Below are 18,375 nucleotides of genomic sequence, written 5' to 3' on the forward strand. Positions count from 1 at the left end.
GGGGGCTTTAATTGCTGCTGGGCTACTGCCTGTGGGTAAAAGCTTTAATTAAAACATTCCCTAAAGGAGAGGGGGAGGATTCAGCACCTTCAGCAACTGATGGAGAGGGGTAGGAGCACCCACAGCGCTGCCCGGGATGGGGACAGGATGCAAGGGACAGGGAAAGCCAGCTCAGAACAGAATTCCTGAGCAGGTTCTCCTACAGCTCCTGCTCTCCCATCCCTTTTCCATGTCCTGCCACTCACCTGGCAGTGCTCCCAAATGTCCCAGGCTAAGGACAGCAGGACTGGCCCTGCTGCTGCCTCCCTAGGAAAACAAAAGGCTTAATCAAGCAGCTTCATGAATCACTAATGACTGCTGCCTTCCCTGCAGAGGAGGGCAGTCCCAGGCCGCCTCCTGCCTCACTCAGGGCTGTCCATCCCGTCAGAGTCCAACACTGCTGTGACAGCACTCCCTGCTTTTTGTGCTGAAGGAACAGGAGAGGGAAGAGGCACCAGAGCCTCCTTGCCTGTGTTAATGATCTGTCAGTGCTTTGCTTTGGGATTGTTTTTGTTTTAAAGATAATAAATATATCCAAGCCACAACTTTGTCCTCTCACGTCATCCACCAGCATTTCCCTGCGTGGAGGGAGATGTCCCCAGCCTGTCACACCCTATGGACAACACCAGGAGCATCCCTGAACCTTCTCAGGACTCTGGGACAGCCCTCAAAGTCAGGAGGACCAAAGACAGTCAGAGAAGACAGGCTGGATGAGCTGGAGCTCTGGGAGGGTCATGGAGAAAGCTGGAGCCCACAGCCACCCTGCTGGCTCTGTCCCTGGGGTGAGGTGACAGAGCTCTGACAGGGAATGGTGGCCACACAGGGGCCCAGGCTGGTGCCTGAGGCTCATTTAAGGAGAAACAAGTTTGTTTCTGATTTGTACAAAAGTGCTTTAATGACAAAACAGCTGAAAATACCTTTGGGTGCATTTCTGGTGCCATCAAACATCCCGTGTGCGATTCCCAGGCCCCTGCCAGGCCTGGGAGGGTGAGGGGCTTGTCAGGCACCTCCTCCCAGTGCAGCACATCCCAGGGAGGGCTCTGTCCTCGAGACACACAGAAATCCCTTCCAGACCCTCCTCTAAGGACAGTTTTCCTTCCAGCCACTCGAGTGTGGGCTGGAGATGCCCGTGTGACGTGCTCTGCCTTTGAGGCTCCTCACTTTGGGAGCCATCCCATTGCCACCACCCTTCCATCCCTGAAGGCCCACGGGGGAGCCCAGCAGCAGCAGGAGCTTCGGGAAACGGCGCTTGCAGACCGGAGCCAGCCCGGCCAGGTCCCTGAGACATGGAAAAGGTCCTGATGGGTGCTGATCCCAACGAGGGGGTTGGAGACAGGAGAATCCAAACCTCAGCAGCCGCTGGGCGACGGGGCGAAGAAATACACGGCCAGCAGGATGAAGTAAACCATCACCAGCACCGTGCCTGGGGCAGACAGACAGGGGTGGAGGGAGTTACTCCGTGGAGCAAGGAGGGACACGGGTTTAGACCTGGAGTGGTCTGGATTAGCCCCCTGTAGAGGACTTCCATGGCTCTCTACACAATGTCCATTAAAAGGGAGTTTAAAAGCGTTTAATGGGGGAAATGGGAGTGATCCCCCTTGGAGCCGCTGCAGGGGAACAGCTCCAAGATGGTCAACCAAGACCCCAGGATCGCTCAGGTCACCGCACGCCAAGAGCCCCAAAAAGCAGATGATGCCAGGGCTGGAGCCAGGAGCCCCCCATCCCACATCCCAGGGAATACAGGCATGCTCCAAGCCCCACAGCAGCCCTGGGGGAGGTGCTCACCTTGGAAATAGTCACATTTGCCATCCATGAAGATGTAGTTCATGAGCACCACGCTGAACATGCTGGCGTAGACATGGAGGTCACTGAAGACGAGCGTGAAGTTGGTCGGCTGCGAGGAGGAGGATTGGGGTTTATGGCCAACCAGGACAAGCCCACACTGACTCTGTCTGGGGACGTGTGTGTCACCCCCTAAACCCCCTCTGCCACACGTCCCCAGGGTGGGGACAACACCAGGAGACATCTGACCCCACTTGCCCTGCACTGAGCAGAGGGGACACTGGCCAGGGCAGCTGTGTCCTTCCATGTCCCATGGACACTGTGTCCCCAGCCCTGCTGCAGGAGGTCCCCAAGGGCTGTCCCGGGGTTACTCACGTAGAAGATGGTGAAGAGCACCAGGATGGGGATCTGGAGCATGCAGACCTGCACCGCAATGCAGTTCCCGATCTCGATGCTGGGGAGGAAGGACAACTTAGGAGCTGTGTCTGGGTGAGAAAATGCCAAACCACAGAGCCCATCCCACTTCTGACACCACTTTTTGGGCGACTCATCTCCTTGAGGACAAGCTGACACGGACTCTGACCCACCAGTGGCTGGGCAGCTCATCATGGCACCAAGGCAATGGGATTGGGACAGGGCACAGGAACCACCCCAAAACTCATCCTTGGAGCCATCTCACCTCAAGCTCAGATTGTTCTGCAGGGCAAACTGGATGCCATTGACAATCTCTGGCAGCTCGGGCACCATTGCCAGCACAGTGACACCGATGAAGTACTGCAGGGGAGAGGTGACATCAGCCTGGGCCTGACCACATCCAGGCCCTGGCCAACTGTGCAGAGCATCTCAGCACCTTTCCCCCACTCCTTCTGGAGCTCCAGCTGCAGCCAGGGCAGGTCCCCATCCCTGGAGGGCATATCTTGGTCCTCGGGGACAGCCAGAGGCAGCTCACCTGTGAGATGGTGGAGTTGGTGAGGATGGGGCTGATGTGCTCCGTGGCCAGGTCAGCACAGGCTGACATGCAGAGGGTGGAGAGCAGGAGGATGACCAGGGCCCGCCAGCGGGACCAGTGCACCACGGCACTGTGGTGGTGGCCAGGCACTGGGGAGAGAGCAGAGGCGTGTGGGACACTGCAGAGCAGTGACAAGAGCCAGCCCTGCAGCCAGGACGTTTGGGGACACTCACTGTGACAGTCGCTGATGTGGATGTCGTAGATGTGCGTGTGGGTTTTGAGGGTGAAGAAGAGCCCGATGAGGTAGGCAGCAGGGAGCAGGATGGACACCGTGTACACCAGGGGTCTGTGGGACACAGGTGACACTGTCAATGCCACCAGGGTCCAGCATGGACACCCAGGGGACTTCCCCTGGGGATGAGGAAATGGGGCACTGGATCATTGGGGTGGAGAGGGGCCCTGGGAGGGATGCGGGAACATGGCCAAACCCAGGGGGTGCCACCCCAGTGTGGGGACAGCCCTGTCCCCACTGCATGGACACTCACTGGACGTGGCTGTAGTAGAGGGTGCCGTTGTTGTCCATCTGCAGAGAGAGCACCTGTCAACAGGGATACAGGGGACAAGGGACAGCCACCACCCAGCACAAGAGCCAGGGGGCTCAGAGCATCCCTGACCCCAAATCCCCCCTGCTGGGGTCCAGGTCCCCACTCACCAGGTCAAAGTGACAGTTGTGGCAGAGGTAGTGGCCCAGCGGGTTCTGGGTGACGTTGTGGCACTCGCCACAGACCAGCTTCCCGTACACCTTGGAGAAGAGCGTTGGGGCAAAGACGCCTGCAGGGACAGCACATGGAGCAGGCACCCACCCTGGTGGGACCCCCAGCCCTGGGGACAGCCCTGTCCCCAACTCACCTCCCACGGAGAGGAAGAGCAGGGCCGAGCTGACGCCCGCAGAGCGGCTGTTGAACCGCTGCTCCTGGTGCCGGATGCCCCCGATCACCATGCACAGACCCTTGGGGACGGGAAAACCCCCCAGAGAAAATCCCCATCAGTGCTTTGCTCACAGCACCCTCCCAGCTCCCAGTGCCACCCGTCTCACCGGCACAAAGAGGACACAGCCCACCAGTGTCCCCGTCAGCGCTGACTTGACCACCTCGGCGTAGCAGCGGTTGCCCTCGCGCGAGCCCTTGATGAGGGCGGTGATGTAGAAGGTGAGCTCGGTGATGGAGCCGAACGTGGCGTTCACCACCGCCCCCACCGCGAAATTGCTCTGGGCCGAGATGCTGCAAAAGGGAGCAAAAGGGCGTCACAGCAGGGCTGGAGTGTCCCCACTTGGCCACCAAGTGTCCCCCGTCGCCTCTCACCTGGCGATGGCCATGCCGATGTAGTAGGAGAGGGGCATGATGGAGAGCAGGGCCAGCGTGAACTTGACAGCAGAGCCCGTCAGGTGGTTGGGGCTGTCCACGTAGCCCAGCACCAGCGTCACCAGCACCAGGGGCAGCAGGTCTGGGACAGCCAGTCAAGGACACAGCAGAGGGGGTGGATTTGGGGTCACCCCCACCCGTCCCACTGCAGCTGCCAGAAGGATACTGACGGCAAAGACGTTGATGCCATCCACGGCGTATTTGTAGTAGTAGGGGTTGGCAGCGCGGTAGCAGCAGAGAATCACCTCTCCCTCCAGAGGCACCTCTCTCTGGGGAGGGACAGGAGGGTCACCCCCAGCCCCAAATCCCCCCAGAGCAGGTGTGGGACCCTGGCCCTGCCCAGAGCCACTCACCATCCTCAGGGGCCGGATGAGCACGCGCTCCGGGGGCAGCAGCAGCACGCGGGAGGTGGCGCGGGCGCTCAGCTTGGCCACGGGGATGAGGACGATGAGGAGCCAGGCGGTGACACACACGAGCCCGTGGGCCAGAGCCAGCACTGGGTATCCCAGGCACAGCCACACCGCAGTGCTGGCGTGGTGCTGTGAACAGGGGGGCACCTTCAGGGACTGCCCCCCAAACCACCGAGCCAGGGGAGGGAAGGGGCCCGTGGGCACCTTGCCCACCGCACTGGGGGCTCCAGGGGTGATGGCCCTGGGGTCAGCATGGGGCTCACCCAGTATCCAGTGCCCAGCCAGCACCACGGGCGCCACCAGAGCGCTGTGGGACCCCCGAGCAGGGCTGAGCTCTCCCCCACGCCGGCCTCACATGCCTGATGGGATTTGGGCACCTGGGGAGAGGGGGATGTCAGGGTGTGCATAGGGCACCCCAAGACCCCCCAGGGGTTCCCAAAGCACCCTTACCTCCACTTTCTGGATCACTTTGCCAAAGGGCCAGAGGAAATACCCGGCCAGGTCCCAGCAGAGCCTCCCTGTGGGGACACAGCCATCAGTGTCCCTTCCACCTACAGGGACATTCTGTGGAGAAGGGACCCAGGAGACCCCAAACCCCATTGGTGCCGTTCTGAGCTCATCCAGCCCTCACGTGGGGGTCCCAAATTTGGAACTCACCATAAGGAGCCCCCATGATGGTGATGAACATCACAGCAGCCACGAGGACGTAGAGGAGCGAGAGCCACCAGCCAAAGAGCAGCAGGTAAAGGACATTCCCACACGTCAGCGTGGACCCTGCGGGAGGGAAGGCACCAGGTGGGACCACTGTCACCTGCAGCTGCCCAAATCCACACTGGTTGTCCCCAGGGCCACCCACCTCCAGAGCCTCGGACGATGTTGAGGTCAGAGTAGAGCTCCTTGACAATCTCGGACCGGTCCTCCCAGGGCCGCGCCGTCACGTGGCTCTTCCATTTCTTGAAGCCAAACTGCAGAGAGAGGAGGGTTTTTTTGGGATGAGCGAAGAGGAAGAAAATTAAACCCCATCACAGACCTCCAGGAGCACCCATGGGTGCCCCCACCCACCTTGTAGTTGTTGGAGAGCTTGTTGGCCTCCACAGCGTTCTCGGCCGTCAGGGTGGTTTTCACCAGGCAGCTCTCACACACCTCCTCCGAGTGCTGCTGGCAGCAGGACGGGGTGGACGTGGCTGTGGGTGACACACGGGGGTGTCACAGCGGCTGTGGGACCCCCCAGGGCCCCATCCCCAGCCCTTCCCAGCGCCAGCCTACCTGGGGGGACACGGGGATGGTGCAGGTGGCAGCCGAGCTCCCCCAGGTCCCCCTGCACGTTGTTGATGGCAGCGCAGTGCCGGTCGCAGAGGGAGCCCCGGCGGGGGCCGTCGCTGTCACCGCGGGAATCCGCGACCTTGGGAGCATCTGCGGGAGCTGCTGCAGTCACCCTGGGGCCACATCCCCACCCCTGCCCGGGCTCGGCACGGCGGGACAGCCGAGTGCCGCTGTGCTGGGGTGTCACCTTGGTCCCCAGACCCCGCAGGGGGGGACACAGAGCGGTACCCAGGGATGCTCAGGAGGGGGGACCCCACCAGCGCCCGGTACACGGCGGGAAATCCCGCTCGGTGCCCGGGTCGGGAGGGGCGGGACCCGGTGAGGACCAGGGACGGGGCAGCCCCGGCGGTGCCCGGGGATAGGGGAGCCGCGGCGGTGCCCGGGGACGGGGGAGCCCCGGCGGTGCCCGGGGACGGGGGAGCCCCGGCGGTGCCCGGGGACGGGGAGCCGCAGCGGTGCCCGGGGACGGGGGAGCCCCGGCGGTGCCCGGGGACGGGGCAGCCCCGGCGGTGCCCGCCCCTCTCAGCTCACCGGGCGTGTCCTGCGCGCAGCAGCGGCGGTGGCGGCGGCCGGGCTCGATGTCAGCGGCCATGGCGAGAGCAGCAGGTGCAGCGCAGGTGGTCCCGGCCCGGCCCGGCCCGCCGGAATTTAACGGGCGGGGCCGGACATGCGCGCCCCCGGGAGCCGCCCCCGCCCCGGCGGGAGGGGCCGCACCGCCCCCGGCGCGGGGGATGCGCCCGGTAACGGGGCGGGAATGGGGAGCGGGGTGTGCGGGTGGTTTGGGGTGCGCTGGGGAGAGCGTGCGGAGATTGGGGTGTGCGGGGATCACGGTGCGGGGTGGAAAGGGGTGCGCAGGGATCGAGATGCGCGGGGACCGCGGTGCGTGGAATAACGGGGTGTGCGGTGTAACGGGGTGCAGGGAGAGCCGGGTGGCGGTGTTTTGGGGTGAAGAGAGAGCGGGGTGCGTGGAATAACGGGGCGCGGAGAGAGCGGGGTGCGCGGAGTTTTGGGGTGCAGAGAGAGCCGAGTGCGCGGTGTTTTGGGGTGCAGAGAGAGCGGGGTGTGCGGTATTTGGGGGTGCAGAGAGAGCAGAGTCCGTGGAAGAACGGGGTGCAGTGAGAGCGGGGTTCGCGGTGTTTGGGGTGCAGAGAAAGAGGGGTGCGCGGTATATGGGGATACACAGGTGAGAGGGTGCAGATATTGGGGTGCAGGGGGCACAGGGATATGGGGTGTGTGGTATATCGGGGTGCCCGGGAATTGGGGTGCATGGTGTAGGGAGCGTGCCCAGGGATGAGAATGAACAAGATCTGGACTGTGCCGTGAATCGGGGTGCACGGGGATGTGGGGTGCAGAGTTAGGGCCTGTAGGAACAGGGATCTGCCATATATTGGGGTACACGGGGAGCAGGGGCTGTGCAGTGTTGGGGTACATGGGGAGCTGGGGGTGTGCAGTGTTGGGGTACATGGGGAGCTGGGGGTGTGCAGTGTTGGGGTGCACAAGGAGGAGGTTCATGGGGAGCAGGGGCTGTGGTGCAGAACGTGAGCAGGAATGGGGTGCACAATGAATTTGGGGTGCACGGGGTGTCAGGGGGCACCAGGACTGGGGTACACAGCAGTCTGGGGTCTGTACTGGGGGTGCAGAGTCCATTGGGATGTGATGTGCTGGGGGGCACAGGGAGCAGGGTGGATGGGTAATAGGGGGCACAGGGCCTGCCTGGGGTGTGAGATATATTGGGGTGAGCAGAGAGTGGGGTTTGTGATGTATTGGGGTGCAGAGTGTATTGGGGTGCACATGGGCTGAGGGGTGTGACGTATTGGGGTGCACATGGACTGAGGGATGTGATCTATTGGGGTGCACAGGGATTGAGGGCTGTGATGTATTGGGGTGTGTGATGTGCTGGGGGGCACAGGGAGCAGGGTGGATGGGTAATAGGGGCACAGAGCCTGACTGCGGTGTGGGATATATTGGGGTGCACCGAGAGTGGGGTTTGTGATGTATTGGGGTGTACAGGCAGCAGAGTGCACTGGGTATTGGGGTGCACAAAGACTGGGGTGTGTAGTGCATTGAAGTGCACAGTGTATTGGGGTGCACAGGGGCTGAGGGGTGTGATTTGTTGGAGTGTGTGATCCCTTGGGGTGCACAGGGACTGGGCTCTGTGATCCTTTGGGGTGCACAGGGACTGGGCTGTGTGACCCTTTGGGGTGCACAGGGACTGGGGTCTGTGACCCTTTGGGGTGCACAGGGACTGGGCTGTGTGATCCTTTGGGGTACACAGGGACTGGGCTCTGTGATCCTTTGGGGTGCACAGGGACTGGGCTGTGTGACCCTTTGGGGTGCACAGGGACTGGGGTCTGTGATCCTTTGGGGTGCACAGGGACTGGGGTCTGTGATCCTTTGGGGTGCACAGGGACTGGGCTGTGTGATCCTTTGGGGTACACAGGGACTGGGGTCTGTGATCCTTTGGGGTGCACAGGGACTGGGCTGTGTGATCCTTTGGGGTACACAGGGACTGGGCTCTGTGACCCTTTGGGGTGCACAGGGACTGGGCTGTGTGATCCTTTGGGGTACACAGGGACTGGGGTGTGTGATCCTTTGGGGTACACAGGGACTGGGGTATGTGATCCCTTGGGGTGCACAGGGACTGGGGTGTGTGATCCTTTGGGGTACACAGGGACTGGGGTGTGTGATCCCTTGGGGTGCACAGGGACTGGGCTGTGTGATCCTTTGGGGTGCACAGGGACTGGGGTGTGTGACCCTTTGGGGTGCACAGGGACTGGGCTCTGTGACCCTTTGGGGTGCACAGGGACTGGGCTGTGTGACCCTTTGGGGTGCACAGGGACTGGGCTGTGTGACCCTTTGGGGTGCACAGGGATCCATGTGGGGGCTGTGTGGGAAGAGGCTGTGCAGGATCCTGGGAGCACAGAGGGATGTGGGGTTTTGGGTACCCCAAAAACGTGCAGGGTCCTGGGGCTGCAGAGCCCAGGTCACCCAAGGGTGCCCTGTGGGATGGGCTCTTCCTGAGGATCCCCACTTTTTGGTGAAATAGGGGATTTCTGCACTTCAAGTTTTTAGAATGTGACACTAACAGAGCTCATTGAAGGGGAGAGTTTTGGGGTAAAACCCAGCTAAACCTGGTTCTTGAGCATTCCTGTGGTACATGGACAGATGTGGTCATGCTGAACACAAGAAAAACCCCAGAAAGTGTTGGATAAAACAAACTCATTTAATACAAGAACCAAATGAGCCATTTTGTTACCAGTTCTTGGAAAAACCCAGGTCCCCCAGGGAAGAGAGACAGAGTCCCCAAAACCAGTCAGTTCACACCAAAAAACAGCAAAGTTCCAAAAATTCCTCTTTCCCTCCCCTCAGTAAAAAATACAGTACAATGATTCCATGTGTTTATGGTCCTATATACACCTCTAAAATACTCATTTACCAGAATTTACAACAAATCCTCCCCCTGCCCCTTTGAGAAATATGACAAATATTGACTGATTCTTTATTTGACACAAATTCAAGTGTTTTTACCAAAAAAGGTACATTCCCAAAAACCTGTGCGTGTGTAGGGCCTGGTGTCCCACCAAGGTGCATAAAGCTCCCAAATTAGGTGGTGATTAGTGAAAAAAGCTGAAGGAAAATGAAATTCAAAAGCAAAGGCAGGTGAGAGTTGGTGGCAGTGAAGGTACCTGGGGAGTTCAGAGCTCTCAAGGCTCCCTAAGAGGGGAGGCCACGCTGGTTTCGTACAAAACAATGAAAATAAAAATTAAAAATAGAAGTAAAATTCTTATTTGCTGAACTCAGCAAGACAAACATGGTTTTGTCTTTCCTCTTCAGCTGCAGGAACATCTTGAGGGGTCAGAAATCACAATTACACCAATAATCAGGGATAAAAATAATGGGTTTTTATCATGCAGAATAAAATGAAGCAAAACTGAGTCTGAGCTTCCAGACTGGGAATTTCTTGGATCCTGAAGTTGTCCAAGTTGTTTAATCCCTGCAAGTGCTCAGAGCTGTGCACAGCCCTAGGCGGCTGTTCCAGCTGCACCTTCAAAGGTTTGGTTTAGTTTAGTTTAGTCTGAGATCAGCAAAGCTCAGTTTAAACAGCACTGGTTGGGGTGAGGAGCAGGAAGGAGAACTCCTGCCCAGAGTTCATTCCCACAGTGAAACATTCTGTGTAGTGCCCTGACAAAATCCACGGGGGAATCACAGGCACTTGCTCCCTCTGTGCACAGAGCTGAGCTTTAATTGTCCTGGTCTGCAGCAAATCCACGTTTCAGTCCCAGCTGATCCCTCAGAGCAGCAGCACTGTCCTCCAGAGCTGTATCCCACTATTCCCCAAAGATCCACAGGACGTTGACTCCTGATAATCCCAGATTTACACGCCTGCAAAACCAAAGGGATCACAATTAGCCGTTTCCATTGAAAAGCTGCTGTTAATTCGATTTTAGCACCGATAATTATCAGCCCACCGTTCCCATCCTTGGTCCCATGGGATACCTACCCCAGCATCCCAGATTCCTTCGTCTTTATGATGTACAGGAACATCAGCAAGGTGTGGAACATGTTGTTCCTGCCCTGGAGCCACAGAGAGACATAAGGATTTAGAAATCAAAGCAATTCAAAATCTCCGGATTTTCCTAGTTTGAACTGCCCCTTGGAATGTGCAGGGGCCTCAAGGGGTGACATCAGTGACACCAGGGACTGTGATTTGGGGTTTTACAATAAATTGGCAGAAAATAAATAAGAGATCCTGTCTCCTAAACAGACACCACAGGTAGAATTCAGCAGCAGAGTAAGCACCACGTGCTGGGCAAAGACCAAGCTGGACCAGCCTCTGTGTCAATGGACAGAAACGTGTCTAGGATTTAAAAAGAGCCCAAATCAGCCCTGGAAATGATTCCTGAGAGCAGGAGGAGAACAAAGCCCTGTACCTTGGGCAGGCTGTAGACGTGGCACTCGTAGATCAGCTCGTAGTGGGGAGGGTTGATGCTGCTCTGGTAGATGCAGAACACGTTTTCGTTTGAAGTGTCTGAATTCAAAATTGATTTAAAAAACAGATTTCAGAGGTGCTGCTGTGATCCCAGAGGAAAAGAGCAGCTGCAGGCCAGCCCATACCTGGTTTATCTGGAGTCTGGATGAAGTGCTGGGAAGTGAAGGTTTTGCCATCGGGGTACTTGGGGTGAGGTGGGAGCCTGGAGTCCAGGTAAGTGCAGAACACGTGCATCAGGATCTGGGCAAACACAACCAAATCTCACTGCAATGCTCCAAAACCCAGCAGCTTCCTGATCCCAGCAGTTAATCCCAGTCTTTGATACTGCAGTTACAATGCTGGCTTAACCCCAGGCTTAGGAGCAGCTTCATGCCTAAATCACCAATTTCAGATTGGCTGAGAACAGCAGAGGAGCTCAAAAAACAGCTCTGCCCACCCCACACCCAGCAAGGAACCTTCTCCCTTTCCCTCATGGCAATCCCTGCAAAGCCTGGGCTGCCCACAAGTCTTATCATGCCAAAATTGTGAAACAAAGGCCTGGGGCAGCCTGAGGGTTGGCTCAACCCTTTCTGGAGAGTTCTCAATATTTTATGTGGGTAACATCAGCAAATTGATCTGGTGCTTTCTGTGTTCCTTATACCCAACAGGAGCTGTCTGGCAGGGAGCACGGAGGATTTGCTAAAAAACAATACCACAAATCTGAAAAAATCTGGGAGATGCACCTTGGACCTCACAGCATTTTATTACCCACACTTAATAAAAATAAGAAATTGTCTAAATTTTTTTTTCTAATAACCTTAAATTAATGTCAAAACTTCTTCATTTGCCCTTTTCCTGTTTATCAGGACACTCAGAGCTGCTCCATAGCTGGACAATTCCGAATATTTAACCACCAGAAAACCAAATCCTATTTCAAGGTTGATTTTCCAATCTCTTTAAATATCCAGCAGCAAAGCTGCAAAGCTCCATTTTCAGATTTCCCCATGCTCCTCAAAGGCTTCCTGGCTGCTCCCTCCAAACCCTACCCCGAAATGCAAACATCCCTGGGATGCAGGCGTGCTGGAACTCACCGAGGAGTCGGTGGGAAGGTCCGTGTCCCATTTGCGGCCCTTGAAATCCCCTCCTCCGTTCCAGCGGAAGGAGCTCATGCACCCTCCCTGGGAGAGCTCTGCAATGACAGCAGTTTGCACTCCACTGCAATGACTGCAGTTTGCACTCCACTGCAATGACTGCAGTTTGCACTCCACTGCAATGACTGCAGTTTGCACTCCACTGCAATGACTGCAGTTTGCACTCCACTGCAATGACTGCAGTTTGCACTCCACTGCAATGACAGCAGTTTGCACTCCACTGCAATGACTGCAGTTTGCACTCCACTGCAATGACTGCAGTTTGCACTCCACTGCAATGACTGCAGTTTGCACTCCACTGCAATGACTGCAGTTTGCACTTCCTGGGGGCTGGAAGTGCCTCTCTAAACAAAGGAGGTTCTGGTGTAGAAAATGGGAACAATTCAAATAGGTAGAGAAGATATTGATCCAAGAGGTGAAGTTACAGGAGGATTTTCGTTTGTGGATATTGAAGTGATTCAATTTCACCCTGAGCAGGCAGGAGGAAATCACGGACTGGTTTGGATTGGAGGGAAACTGAAGGATCACCCATTGCCCCCCCTGCCATGGCAGGGACACCTCCCACTGTCCCAGGGTGCTCCAGCCCTGTCCAGCCCGGCCCTGGACACTGCAGGGATGCAGGCACAGCTCTCTGGAATACAGAACCAGCAAATTCCCTGCAGGATGGAAATGTTTTGCAATCAGAACTTAAACACCACAAACCTCTGATCCTTTCCACCAGATACTCCTGGTTTGGGGTGAGGTCCAGGTACTGCACCAGCGCGTTGAGGGTGGGGATGAGCGGAGCTTTCACCAGGGCTGCCTGCTTCAGGCTGCTGATGCTGGCTTCTGGAACAGACAGACAGACAGACTCAGCCTCAGGGGGGCACTGCCAGCTCCCTGCCCAGCCTGGGAACATTCACACCCCAAACACCGCCCAGGCACTACAAAGTAGCACAAATCCCCTTCACATCAGCTACAAGGAAGCAACAGGAACTTAAGAGCAGCAGGAGAGAAACAAAGCGGAAACAACAGCGGAAACAACAGCGGAAACAACAGCGGAAACAACAGCGGAAACAACAGCGGAAACAACAGCGGAAACACAGTGAAAACAAAAGCAGCACCTACAGGTTTGTTAAGCACTTTGCAACAGTAGCTTTGGAGGAAACACTCTAAGGACAAGCCAAAAAGAATCAATTCAAAGCCATCAAAGCCACTTCTCAGTTAATTTGAAACAACCAGAGAAGCAGCAGGATTCAACAGAATCCTAACCTGACATGAAAACCAGACCCCAGTTCATCAGAATTTTAAACCCCCAGTTCTTTCAGGAAGTGGGTGAATTGAAGGAAGAACTTGGGAAAGCACACAGCAGTGGAGACAGTGAGACTTTGGGAGACACTGAGAATTTACAGCACATCTGTCTTTGAAATGCTTTCTGCATGATTAATAATCAATTATTATTAATGATAACGTGAGCTGTAAAATTAAATTTATGGGAGAAAAAAAGAGGAATTTAAGAATTGTACCCAAGTGTCCAAGCATTGATATTTATAGAAGTATCACAGAAAACCTTCCCAGCTTAAAGAAATGCAGGAGATGGAACAAAGACAACCCCAAAAGAGAGCAGAAATGGGACAAAAGTATTTCCCAGACCTAATTTATGTACCAGCCATTCCAAGGAATTCCCAGGCTGCTGATCCTACCTCCAATCTGCAGTTCTGGACAGCCCATCCTCCTCAGCTGAGTGCTCACCGATTCCATCTCTTCCACCAGTGGCACCAGAATGGTGTCATTGATCCACTGGGAGGGAAAAAGGGGGAAATTCAAGCTCAGAAGCAACAGGAATGTTTAATAAACCCCTCCGTTTACACCCTGCAATCATCCCCACCACAAGCACAAGGCAGTTCAACAGAAACACTGAAGCCAATCAAAGAGAGAAATAATTTAATTTAATTTAATTTGTCAAGCCAGGCAGAAGTTAAGTAACCCCTTAAGGCAGAAAATTCAATGTAAAGGAGTTGGGAAAACCCATCTGTATCAGGTGAAGCTTTTCTGGCCACTGAGGAAAGGGGATTATGAACCACAGCCCTGCAAGCACAGACTGCTGGCTGCAGTCCCTCTCCCGTTTGGCTGAGGGCAGCAGGGAGATGAGAAATGTGTGGGATTTGTGTGTGACAGAGCAGCCCAACCCTCAGCCAGGCACTGCACCCCTTCCCATCGCAGGCCCACAGGACATGGAGGAATTTTCCCACTTGGAACTCCTCAGAGAGGCACTCACATTCCTGAATTTTGCTGTCCAGGAATCCATGTGGTCCAGGAGCTGCCGGTTCATTGTCACCCGAGCCCAAACCTATGGGAAGGTTTATTAAATCCACATGAGAACCTCACAGAGTTTTTAGGGTCTGTGACAATTCCTGCTGCTTGCAAAAGGAAGGAGTTGGCTGAATGCTGGAGGACTGACCCAGCTCAAATCCAAACCTCTGCACAAAGGTACATTTTAAAATCCCATTTCTCCCTCTTGACCATTTTTTGGTGGAATTTACCTCTTCTGCAGCCTGTTTGGAGGTGAGATCAGCTTCATCCTTGTGTGCAGAAGGAGCCTGGGACCTGCAGGCCAGCTGATACTGGAACTTCCTCAGGATCTGTGCGTGGTCAGCCATGGAGCGGCTGTAGTTCCAAAACGTTGGGCTGCTGGAGGGAGAGCTGGAATCCGAGCTCCCTGGAAAGATTAATTCATTAAGAAGTTCAATTATTGCCAAGTGATTCTGGAGAAACAGCACGGGGACAACAGGTCAGTGTGAGTGAATGCACTGCAGTCACTCTGCAGAAACCCTTATCTTGATTGTCCCCCCTTATCTCGATTGACCCAGGAGAAAAATGTACTGGATTCAGCCCCTTATCTGAAACCACTTGGACAAAATCCCCCTCTTATCAAGGTGATCTTATCTCAGTCCATTACAGCCACCAAGTGCTACACAGATAATCCAGCAGCACTGCCATGCTTAGCTCCTGCTCCAAGGAATAACTGGAGGAAAACTGCCTGAAGGGGAAACAATGGGGTTCTACCTCACACCCCAACTCCCAGGTGATCCAGAATCCAGTGGTGCCTTTTTACTGCTACTTCTCCCATCACAAAAGCCAACGCTGGGTAAAACCAACTCCTCTTCCCTGCCAAGCCTTTCCCAGCAAACCCCCCCAGTTTACCCAGTTGAACTCGGTGCTGTTTCTCCTCCTCGTTCCTCAGGAAGGTGTCCAGGGATTTGACATCTGTGATGCAGTCGTCTTTGTAGGTGGAATTGTTGTACAGGATGGGGGAGAATCGGTAGTGAGACCTGATCCCAGCGCTGTCCACAGGCCCCACACTCATGGAATAGGGAGATCCATTGGGAGAGTGGCCGAAGCTGGAAACCTTGGGAGAAAACAAAAAAAGAATTAATATATTTCCACTTCCAAGGCTGAAGCTGTGCCACTGGGAGCGTGCTGGTGGTTACCTTGGTGTAGCTGCTGCTGGGTGAGTAGGTGCCCGAGGGGCTGTGGGAGGGGCTGGCCCCGGGCAGAGCCTGCAGCTGGGGGCTGTAGCCGCTCAGGCAGCCCGCGGAGAACTTGGGGCTGGCGCTGGGCGAGCGCGAGGGGCTGTAGCTGAGCACGCACTGGCCCTGCGTGGGCGGGGACGGCGTCAGGGACAGCACCCGCTTGGCCGCGGCCTCCCGGGGAGGGCTCGTCTGTCCAGCTGCAAGGGAAGCACCTGCACGTCACCAAAGTGCCCTTCTTCGTTGGAAAAATAATTACTGCCATTGTAGACACGCTCAAAGCTGGTCCCTACACAACTCAGATGAAACACAGACCTGGGAGCCCAGCTCAGAATAAATCCTGCTGGGGGAGTCTCTAATATCCCATCAGCTCCCATCTGTACCACACTAATTAACGTCTCAATTACCTAAAACACAATTAGTTCCACCTCAAATGGCACAAACTAAACCACAGCACGGAGCCCAGCTCCTGGCCCTGCACAGGACAACCCCAAACACCCAGCTCAGCTTACAGCTCTTGTCAGAGGAGACAATTCAGAACAAAGAACACAGAACTGCAGAAACAACAATAAAACCGTGGAAAAGAACAAAAAGAGGGTTCATTCCCCACCTGCCTTGTGCAGCCAGCCCGTGATCTGCTGGCTGGGACTCGTCACCAAGCTGGCTGGTGCTGCTGTGTAGGTGAAGTACCTCCAGAAGTCAAACAGGGCATTGAGGCTGAACAGGGCTGCCAGGGCGAATTCTGCAAGAAACACACGAGTTTCTGTCATGGTTTGAGCAAAAATGACATTACTGGCAAAACCAGGCTATGTCTATTTAAAACAGGTCATTATTAGTGCTGCCAGTTTGGGGAAGTATCCAAGATTTCTTCACTTTCTTAGGCAAGAACCGTTGGAGATAATTTTCCTCACCGTTGAAATTAATGTATACATTTAAAATTTTAATTTTTTAAAACGGAATTGTTATTTTCCAAAAAAGAAATCTCATGATTCTTGCTTCTTTCCATCCTGCTTGACAGAGCTTGGGGTGTCCTTCTCCCCAAACCTCCTCTGAAACCAACTCGAATTGTTGTAAAATATCACCCACACCCAGAGCACAACACAGCAGGAAAATAAATCAAGGCTTTCTAAAGCTTTAATCCACACATTAAAACAGATTTCACACATTAATTAAGTCCTTCCTGCCCATTTCCCATAGAGAAAAAGCTGTTAACACTCCTTATCTGCCCCTAAAAAGAATGGAACTCCAGCAGTTTCAAGGGAGATCACAGAAAGGAAAACAAAGTTTTAGTTTAAAACTCAAACAGAAAAAAAACCAACCCTGCCTTAAAAACAATCTCCCAACAATAAAAATGAGTAAAAAACAATCCTGAAATTTGATTTAAATGCTTCAACGACTCACCAATGTACCAGAGTGGAAAGCAGGTGATGTTGTAGTAGGTGCTTAGGAGTTTCCCAGTCCTGAAAAGCAAAACAAGGGAGAATTTAGCAGAAATTCCATCCTGGGGGATATTTAGGGCTCCACGTGGTGGAATCTTTGCTGGTTTGGATCAGACGGAACAGTTAACTCACATTTCAGTGTAGATCATGCCTGCCACAGATATATTGAGGAGTCCCCAGGCCAGCACCACCTTCCTGGTCTCAGCCTGTTTCCTCATCTTCACAGCAAGGTCAATGAGGGAAGTGTCTGGACTCTTATTCGGTGTCATTGTCTGTGAGAACACAGGGAAAAGGCAAAATCTGTGAATTTTTAATCAACAGGAAGGTTCTCAGCCAGGTTACTGAGGAACAGTGTCCATCTCCTGCCTCATTTTTGAATAATAACGTCCTTCAAAAGGATGAGAAAAAACTCCTGCCTCCTGCAGGCAAGAGCAGTGCTTTTAGCAAAAATTCTCACTTATTTCAGTAGGTAACAGAGTATTTTCTATCATATGAAACCCACAGATTTTATTTCCTCCTCTATGTCCAGTAACACCTTATGTGAAGGAGACAACCCTGTCCCAGGCAGGCAGCCCTCACATCACCTCCAAACCTCAACCCCTTCCCCAAACTTCTCCTGTCCCCTCCTCAAACTTCACCTTTCCCCCACCCCAAAGCTCTCCTCTCCCTTAGCACAAACCTCTTCGATGATCCTCCTCAAACTTCTCTGATCCCCTCTCCAAATTTAAACTCTCCCGCTTCTCACACTTCCCTTCTTTCCCCGCCCCAAACCTCTGCTCCTCCCACTCCGCAAACCTCCCTGATCCCCCTCCTCACATTTCATCTCTGCAGACCTCAATGTCCTTCTCCCCAAACCTCCCTTCTCCCTTCCCAACCGCCCTCCCCAAACCTCACCGCTCCCCCTCCCCACACCTCCCCGTCCCCCTCCCGAAGCTCGGCCGTGCCCCCCGCCCATGTTCCACCTCACCTCTCGGCAGATCGGCCCCGTTTCCCCTCAGCCCGAGCAGTTTTTTCCCTTTTTCCCGCCGGGGCCCTCCGCTCCCCTCACGCCGCCGGGGCCTCGCGCTCTGTGCGCCTGCGCGGGCGCTCGCGCCGCGTCACCGGCCGCGCCGGGGGAGGGGCCAAGAGGGGCGGGCACTCGCGCGCGGGTTTTGGCGGGAAGGGCGTGAGGGGGCCGCCATGTTGGGGGGGGGCGAAGGAGCCCTCACAGTTTGGCTGTGGGGTTTTTTACTTGTCTTTATCGCTAAATTGTTTAGTTACCGTGAAAAAACGCCAGTCACTTGTTCTTTAAAATTTTAAAAGTTTAATAGTTATTAAATGGTTATAAAAATAGTAATACAAGTAGAGTAATAATAATTTGGACAGTTTGGATTAGGGCAATAT

General features: G+C 54.9%; 2 protein-coding genes across 3 annotated transcripts; both read right to left on the minus strand.

Moving 5' to 3' along the window:
• Positions 1–908: 908 nt before the first annotated feature.
• On the minus strand, positions 909–6,563 carry LOC115910645 (putative cation exchanger C521.04c). Of its 2 annotated transcripts, XM_030960922.1 has the most exons (20): positions 6,456–6,563; positions 5,868–6,014; positions 5,664–5,785; positions 5,458–5,566; positions 5,259–5,375; positions 5,052–5,119; positions 4,865–4,978; positions 4,545–4,730; positions 4,358–4,460; positions 4,132–4,273; positions 3,867–4,050; positions 3,680–3,779; positions 3,483–3,601; positions 3,316–3,353; positions 3,004–3,116; positions 2,771–2,919; positions 2,501–2,595; positions 2,197–2,275; positions 1,825–1,933; positions 909–1,462 (listed from the first exon to the last, which is right to left on the minus strand). In XM_030960922.1, the coding sequence occupies exons 1-20, from the start codon at positions 6,514–6,516 to the stop codon at positions 1,389–1,391; spliced, it is 2,229 nt and encodes a 742-aa protein (XP_030816782.1). In that variant the 5' UTR covers positions 6,517–6,563; the 3' UTR covers positions 909–1,388. The 2 variants fall into 2 exon arrangements, with proteins under 2 accessions (XP_030816782.1, XP_030816781.1); XM_030960921.1 differs by having other exon boundaries at positions 3,483–3,779.
• Positions 6,564–9,128: 2,565 nt separating this feature from the next.
• TMEM209 (transmembrane protein 209) lies at positions 9,129–18,062 on the minus strand. Its single transcript, XM_030960923.1, has 15 exons — positions 17,960–18,062; positions 17,125–17,264; positions 16,955–17,013; positions 16,164–16,295; positions 15,515–15,753; positions 15,228–15,432; positions 14,567–14,742; positions 14,302–14,373; positions 13,727–13,823; positions 12,747–12,872; positions 11,985–12,082; positions 11,040–11,154; positions 10,856–10,953; positions 10,426–10,499; positions 9,129–10,307 (listed from the first exon to the last, which is right to left on the minus strand). Exons 2-15 carry the CDS (start codon positions 17,259–17,261, stop codon positions 10,253–10,255), a joined length of 1,683 nt encoding a protein of 560 aa, XP_030816783.1. The 5' UTR covers positions 17,262–17,264; positions 17,960–18,062; the 3' UTR covers positions 9,129–10,252.
• Positions 18,063–18,375: the final 313 nt, after the last annotated feature.

This window comes from Camarhynchus parvulus, chromosome 1A (genome assembly GCF_901933205.1).
Source record: "Camarhynchus parvulus chromosome 1A, STF_HiC, whole genome shotgun sequence".
In the NCBI taxonomy this organism is placed as follows: Eukaryota; Metazoa; Chordata; class Aves; order Passeriformes; family Thraupidae; genus Camarhynchus; species Camarhynchus parvulus.